The sequence below is a fragment of the Chanodichthys erythropterus genome, chromosome 5, assembly GCF_024489055.1.
Source record: "Chanodichthys erythropterus isolate Z2021 chromosome 5, ASM2448905v1, whole genome shotgun sequence".
Taxonomy (NCBI): domain Eukaryota; kingdom Metazoa; phylum Chordata; class Actinopteri; order Cypriniformes; family Xenocyprididae; genus Chanodichthys; species Chanodichthys erythropterus.
Genome location: NC_090225.1, coordinates 31834537 through 31842795, shown reverse-complemented (window position 1 = coordinate 31842795; position 8259 = coordinate 31834537). Strand labels below are relative to the sequence as shown.

The window sequence follows — 8259 nt, the reverse complement described above, 5'->3', positions numbered from 1 at the left end:
TCTTCTTTAGATTAATTTGTGGACTAAATGTGCACAGAGCGCCCTCGGCTGCAAGTATGAATTGAAAACATAGTATCCAGCGCTCATAGTGATGGCAATAAATATTGAATAAAGATACTCCTCTGTATAGAAAATTGATATAAACATATGAGAATCCATCAGTATTTCTCCAAATCGCATGCTTTTAAGCATATTAAGAAATTACGGTCAATATAAGATTTTATGAGTCAAAATGTGAAGCTTGAGTCTTAGATCTTTTTAATGAGGTATACTGTAGTTTGTCAACTGCACATTAACATTTAGGCTCTATAATATAACAAATATAGTAGCCTATATGAAATGCCATAGAGGTAGGAATGTTCAAACGCTTTGCATCACAGAAATACATTATATTTTAAAGTACTGTATATTAAAATAGAAAGCCATTATTTGGTTAGAGACTTTTTTTTTTTTTTTTTTGTCCAATCTTTTGACTGGTACTGTAATTTAACATAGGCCTATACAAAATTTTCTTTAAATCATGTGCAATAATACGTGTATGCATGAGATCACAAAAATCATGTTTTTTTTTGTCCAGAGTGGACATTAATCCTGTTATCAGCATGATCACAGAGGGTTTTTTCACAGCCTACCTGACTGAAAGAGCTCATTATTTATGCAGGTCATTACAACTCATTATGCGATTCTTTTGTCTTCTCAGGTGTGAATTACAGGAATATTCATGATGATTCACGCCTCCACACATACTGTGCCTTATTTCAGTGACTTAATTTTTTTGTTTTTTCAATAACCACGCATAAACGTTATTTCTTCAAAAACACAAACATGTACATACATGTTGCTCACATATTATGGTAGCTTAGTTTGTGCTGAATACAGTGTAATTACACATTTTCCTTTAATATGTTTATGAACAACTGAAAAAAACACAAATGTCAGGGCATGTCAAAACTTCTCCAGTGCCCCAAAAATCCTCAGACCCCTGAGGGTTAATGTTGTGGGCCTATTTTTCTGCTGGAGGTCCTGGACATTTTGTTCAGATTCATGGTATCATGGATTCTATCAAATACCAACAGATAAAAAATCAAAACCTGACTGTGTCACAGACACGTCAGGTTCCACCTCACTCCCTTACCCACGCACTCAATCACCAGCATACTAATCACCGCCACCTGAAGATCATCAGCACCATCATTACCACCAGCACTTAAACCCCACACTCACACACACTCACTGTCTGGTCTCGTTTGCACTACAGTTCATGTATGCTTACCTCAAGGACTCCAAACGCTACACTTACCTGGCTCCATCGTCTCCATCGTCTCCATCGTCTCCATCGTCTCCATCGTCTCCATCGTCTCCATCGTCTCCATCGTCTCCATCGTCTCCATCGTCTCCAGTACTCCTCGTGTTGCTACCTGCCTGTGTGTGTGAGTGTCTCAGCCACCTGTCTCCAACGTCTGCCTCCATCTTCACCTGCAATACAACAAAAGGACAGTATTACCTTCTCATTCATCTCCAAGTACTACATTCTCATCATTCACTTACCTGTTGCTCTGCTGATCAAGTCAATAAACAACCATTACTGCTTTTATATCTGCCTCCGGTGTGTCTATCATAACAGACTGCTTCTGCTAGAAATCCAATAATGGGCCGTGGTTGGATCTTCCATCAGGACAATGATACAAAACAAACATCAAAACCAACACAAAAATGTGTCACTGAGAATCTACCACAATGATCTCATCTATTCTCTCATGTTGATGTTCTGCATGCAAATTATCCTCACTGTGTTTCATTGACTTTTCACTTACTTAATGTGGATCTTTTTGATTTCTTGTTGATGTTACTCTGTGGTGTGATGGTGAGGTAGAGACTCAGTCCTCCATATTGTGCACCAAGTGTCTGGGTGAAAAAATAGTTGAGATGGAGACACTGACCTTGGATTGTGAGCTGCCGAGTGTTCTCTGAGGTCTTTCAGGTGCATCTGCAGTGCTTCAGGAGAGAGGTATGTATTTCCCTCATAGGCAGGGACGTGACCAATGCCAGCATCCAGGGTGTTGTGAGACGGTAATGGACCTCCTATAGCCCCTATTAGCTGTTCTCCTTTTTTGGAGTGGTCTGAGGGTGTTTGTGCGGATCGTTGCTGTGGCACATAATCCACCTCATAATCTTCAAGGTACTTTGGCATCTGCATTCAGCTATGGGAGCGAACTATAGCATCATATTATATTAATTCAGAAATTGCCCACTGTGGTTCGAAGGACAATGTAAAGCTCTTCATCTCTTAGGTGCTAATTAATACCTGGTTGCAACCAAAGATTTTCTGATCAGAACAATTAAATTATGTCAGTTTAGGAGGAACTAGATGCACACAACACTCATAGACCACTCATTGCAAAATCTAACAGTATTAATTAAGTGTAGTTCTAGAAAGAAAAATAACAATAATAATGTATGAATACAATCCGCATTTGTTATGACATTTACTATTACACATATACAAAGAACTGTATGAACATATTATTCACTGGTTTTTGTACAATGTTGAAAGCATATTTTTGAAAAACATCAGCTAGTTCATTGTTGAAGAGTAATTAGATGGTGAAGTGAAATTACTTATAGTTAAAGAAAGCTATCATGAGATTTGTAATGTTTGGAGTGGATGTCGTAACAGTTTATTAATAAAAAAAAATGTAGATCTTAATTACCTTCATGCTGTGTATGGAAATACAACCCAGAAAACAGAATGCAACGAGCAATCTATAAGGTCTATATAATCACAGGTATGCTGCTTAGGCATGAAATCATTAAAATCATCAGGGAAAATTGCTTGGAAGAGACTGAAAGTGACGGATAAATTGGCCATCGAGGAAAAGAGAGCTGGGTTTTTGTTCATCTTCATGGGAAACAGGAGTTCAAATCACTTGACTGGATGAAGAGAACAGGCAGGAACTTAAATACCAAGATGATGATTACTAAACAGGAACAGCTGACAAGACTTAACATACACGTGACAAGTATATGCTGCACATTTATTATGTATGTGATTTCTGAATGGTAGCTGTTAGAACTGGCACCCTTTATTAGTCTTCGGCCTTCTGTGATTATATTCTAAATCAGAATTGGACAATTGGAAATTTGTTGAGGGTCGAGGCACAGCTGCTGACTCTCCAAAGCAGAGTGAGAGCTACATTGGATCAAGGTGGAGCTAGAGGGACGAGGGAGCATGGAGGAGCCATCCACGACAAAAGATACCTGAAGCTGGGCAATAAAGACTTTGTAATGGACTTAATCAGTGACGACTATAAGCTGGGCTTAACCAGCGACTATTGGACTTATCCAGTGATGACTTAGGCGATATGGAATTGGATGGGACCAGCGGTGACTGCAGTAAAGCAAACATCTCCTCATCCAGCTCACCACAAAATAACTTCTCAATAACCAAGCTCTGTGTATGTACTTCAGCAATTGGAGTGTGGGCAGGGCTCCAATTAATTCCAACAACAAACTCCACCAAAATGCCTTCAACAATGTATTTTGTTGCCGGCTCGCACACCTGGACAGACTCCACGTTAACTTCAGGCACCAAGATGAAAAAAGCCTCTGGCTAATCCACTGACTCAAATTTTGTTGCAGGCTTGGGATCCAATACAGTGGTGGGCTCTGGCTTTTCCACAGACAGCAGGACTGATGGCTGGCAATGTCCTCAACAATGATATAGATGATGAAAGGTGAGTTGCACTGCATCAGCACCCACTCCACATATTTGGTGAAGCTCCCTCGAGTACCATCCACAGGCAGGTGTGCCTTCGACCGCTCATTGAGGCTGGTGTTGTAGAAAACACATAGGGAGCTAGATCAAGAAAGTCCTTTGTGTGATCCTCGAGGGAACGATCCCCCTGCTCCAGCAGGAGGAGTTAGACAGCAGGGATATTCATATTTTAAATTTGCCATAAAAACCCTATCAAGTGGTCTTGTGTTCTGTCAGGGTTGTAATAAAATCCAGTGAATGATGTGTGACGCAGATCAAAAGGAGAACTAGACTTTAATTAACAGAGAACTCGAGAACTATATCCAAACCAATGTAATGTTAACAAATGAACTGAGGAAGACTGAAGACTGAGGAACTGAGGAAGATTGAAGGGATGACCAAGGAATAGGTGAGACAATCCTAATCAGGGACCATGGCAACTAATAAAAAAAAAAAAAAAAAAAAAAAAAAAAAAAAAAAAATATATATATATATATATATATATATATATATATATATAGAACTCAGGCAAATACAGACAAAGAAAACTAAGACTAAAAACTAAATAAGACAGAGAATCTGAACATAACTGTGATAGTAATAACCTTTAATATTAAGAGAACTTTTTTATGGTGTACATTGCTCAAGGGGACAGGAAATATTCTAAGTACTTAAGATATAATATTATTCTAAATGTCTTTTTAAAAGGAAATTAAGGTGTGAATTATACAGGCTATGTTGTTGAATGCATTACTGCTTTAAACACTTGCGAGGCCTGGAAGAGAGCAAGCATCAGCCATGTGAGAAAAAGTAATGCAATTACATTACATAAAAAGTAACTAAGTAATGTAATAGAAACACAATACTGTAACACATTACTTTTAAGAGTAACTTTCCACAACACTGGTTGTATTTACCTTCTTGTCTCTTCAACAACAACAAAAACAATCATCAACTCAGATTCTGGATTAACAAAGATAGAAGTGTCACTGATAGAGCTGACAGTAAATCATCTGTTGCAAGATGTTTCACAGAGTTACATCACTCAGTGAACCAGCTGTGACTTTGCGGAATAGATACTATGCTTCCAATGTGTCTGTATTCTAATATAGTCTTATACTGGGATAATATATATATATATATATATATATATATATATATATATATATATATATATATATATATATATATATATATATATTTAAATACATCTTCCATCTTCAATTGTTATTATGCATATAATAATATAAAAGCTTTTATGAAAGGTTTATTAGAATATAGATCAGATTAGATCTAAGCTGTCTATGAATATTGAACTTGCAGGTAGGCTGATAGCTGAATATTCAAACATCATGGTAAAATGAGGTGGTCGCTGAGAAGTATAAAACTGAGTCATATTAGGGGCAAGCATCCTCACACAGAGTCTGCACTCCAAGACAGATCTATCAAGGAAATGTCAAACTGGGGAATGACAAGCAAGGACAATCAAACAATCCAATACTGCTTTCCAAACAACAATTTGTCTTGTACCAGAAGTATCCGACCTGAATCAGAGTTCATTGCTGTGTACATTTTCATTGCTGTAACATCAGTGTTCACCGTGTTTCTGAACCTGTTGGTGATCATCTCCATCTCGCACTTCAAGCAGCTCCACACTCCCACCAATGTGCTGATCCTCTCTCTGGCAGTGGCTGATCTGATTGCAGGACTGATTCTCATGCCAGTGCAGGGAATGAAACTGATTGAGTCATGCTGGTACTTTGGAGAAATATTTTGCTCAATGTTTCTTCTTATTCTTTATGTGGTTGTCACAGCATCTCTTGGTAATTTGATTATTATATCTGTGGATCGATACATTGCTGTGAATGACCCTTTGCGATATCCAATGAAAGTCAATAATAGCAGAGTTGTTGTTTCTATTGTTGTAAACTGGATATTCTCCTTCATATATAATTTTTATCTGTTGTATGAGTTTTTACTGTATCCAGAGAGGAACCACACATGTGTTGGAGAATGCATAATTTATGTTAAGCTGGAAAATATAATACTAGATGCTTTTGTTTGTTTAGTGGCACCTTGTTGGGTAATTATTCCTTTATATGTGAAAATCTGCTTTGTAGCAAAACGGCAAGCGAAGCATTTAAATTCAGTCACAGACAAAAAGGCCAAATCAGAAAAAAAGGCTGCAAGAACCTTAGGGATTGTAGTACTGGTGTATCTTCTTTGCTGGATGCCATACTATTTAATTAGTCTTTCTCTTGGGCATGATGAAAATGACGCTCTTATAGTTAATGTAATGTATTGGATTGTGTGCATAAATTCCTGTATGAACCCACTTATATATGCAATGTTTTATCGATGGTTCAGACTGTCAGCAAAATACATTTTGACACTGAAAATATTTGAAACTTCATCAGCATACTTAAATCTGTTCCCAGAAGAGAAATGATCACTTGCACTCTCATGCAAATGTAAATTAGATAATGTGTCTCCAAATGAAATAGAGTTCTTGTTTTAAGCACCTCCTTATAGAACGTTAGATGGCATGTAACAGCTGTTTTTTGTTTGTTTGTTTTATATTAAAAAAATATGGTGTCTAACATGTATATTGTGATCATATTTGTGAGTGACACTATCTGCTCCATTTGCTCTGTCTGAAAATTTACGAACAGCAAAACTGTAGTAATGATGCTTGGAAGATAGATGTAAAAAGGAAATTGAATATTTGTCACACTAAAGTAGTTATTACAAAGATAAACTTTAGTTTAAATGAAAGAAATGTACTTTATTAGAAGAAAGAAAGGTACAATATATTTTGATGCATAGGTAACTGTGCACTTACAGTAAAACAATTGAGACAAATTTCACAACATGAGCTTAAATAATTGATGATGGACAAGAGTGATGTTTGATCATTATAATGGAAATTATTATTAAGCTCTTCATATCTCCTGTTTTCTGCCTGTTTTTATCTTACAAATAAGAATGAACCAATTAACCAGTATGACATTCAATTAGTAATACACTCATTCTGTATTTCTACAGTGTGTTAAGCATTTACATTTTTAAAATGCATTTATTTCAAAGTTTACAATATGCATGGCATTAATTTAAAGTATATTTAATTTCGAACTTGCAGACGTTTTTCATAAATAGTTTCCTTTGATATGTAGTGCATTCAGTTCCTGAATAATAAAAAAATATATTTTGGAATAATACTTTGTTTCATTTTATACATTTATGAGGGGAAAGATGTTATGATTCATTAACAAGTCAAACAATCCCAACTGTGTTTAGGCTAACAGCTCTCATTGATGTGTTGGGTCCTCACAATAGAAGCAGTACTGACCATTTTTGCAGGAATAAGAGGGAACCCAGTGTGCTTGTAGCTTTCTTTATTTCTGTTTTGATGAGTGGCAGAAAAAAATAAGGCCTATTTAGGACATATGGCATATCTAATCTGCTCCTGTTAGACACCAAATCAAGCTGTGATATGAGGTCAAACATATATATTCTAAATGCGGAGGGTTCTGTCACGGGTTGCAAGAGCACTCAATCTCCTACTTATATCATTCCATATTACCCACTATTATGTTTTAGATGCAGTGTGAGTATACAGTACACAGTTTTACTGTCTAAAGCAGTGCTTCTCAAACCTGTCCTAGAGGGCCTGTCCTGCAGATTTTCAAACATACACCTGAATCTGCTTTTCAGGAATACTTGAAACTTCCAGGCAGGTGTATTAGAGTAGGTTGGAGTTAAATTCTGTGGGACATATAACTGTATGAGATGGCAAAATGGGCCTTTTACCTCACTCTCAGAGTAAAAGACAACCAGTATTGAAACAAATGTTATTGAAACAAATAGCCAAAGTAATAAGTTTAGCATAATACAATCAACATTAATACTTGTTAAAAAATTAAAAATAAAAACTTCAGCAAAGTTATAAAAACTATATTAGATCAAATTAGTCCAGAATCAACTTTGTGTTGCTGTGATCACATCAAGGATCAGCTAAATTTCCAAATTCATAGTGAAACACTGATTTTTTTCTGAAAAAAAAAAAAAAAAAAAGCTGTTACTGGGGTGGTACCCTTTAAAAAAGATACTAATACCAATTAGGTACTACATCCCGAATTTCGGAAATGTTGGGACGTTTTTGAAATTTGAATAAAATGAAAACTAAAAGACTTTCAAATCACATTAGCCAATATTTTATTCGCAATAGAACACATATAACATAAATGTTTAAATGGAGAAATTTTACAATTTTTTATGCACAAAATGAGCTCATTTCACATTTGATGCCTGCTGTAGGTCCCATTTTTGCATGAAATAGGTTTCCAGCTGCTGAAGAGTTTGTGGTCATCTTTGACATATTTTTCGTTTAATGATGTGCCCAATGTTCTCTATAGGTGAAAGATCTGGACTGCATGCAGGCTATTTCAGCACCTGGACTCTTCTACGACGAAGCCATGCTGTTGTAATAGCTGCAGTATGTGGTT

At 36.3% G+C, this 8259-nt stretch overlaps 1 protein-coding gene across 1 annotated transcript; it reads left to right on the top strand.

The window, feature by feature from the left end:
- The first annotated feature begins 1052 nt into the window (after positions 1-1052).
- On the top strand, positions 1053-6203 carry LOC137020222 (trace amine-associated receptor 13c-like). Its single transcript, XM_067385485.1, has 2 exons — positions 1053-1076; positions 5238-6203. The coding sequence occupies exons 1-2, from the start codon at positions 1053-1055 to the stop codon at positions 6201-6203; spliced, it is 990 nt and encodes a 329-aa protein (XP_067241586.1).
- The last annotated feature ends 2056 nt before the right edge of the window (positions 6204-8259 follow it).

What these genes read in the sequence shown, in the direction of transcription:
- LOC137020222 (XM_067385485.1), top strand. Translation starts at nt 1,053, where the DNA reads ATGGATTCTATCAAATACCAACAG. An exon ending in ATTCTATCAAATACCAACAG is followed by an intron (nt 1,077 to 5,237) that starts ATAAAAAATCAA and finishes ACAAGCAAGGAC; the next exon opens with AATCAAACAATCCAATACTG.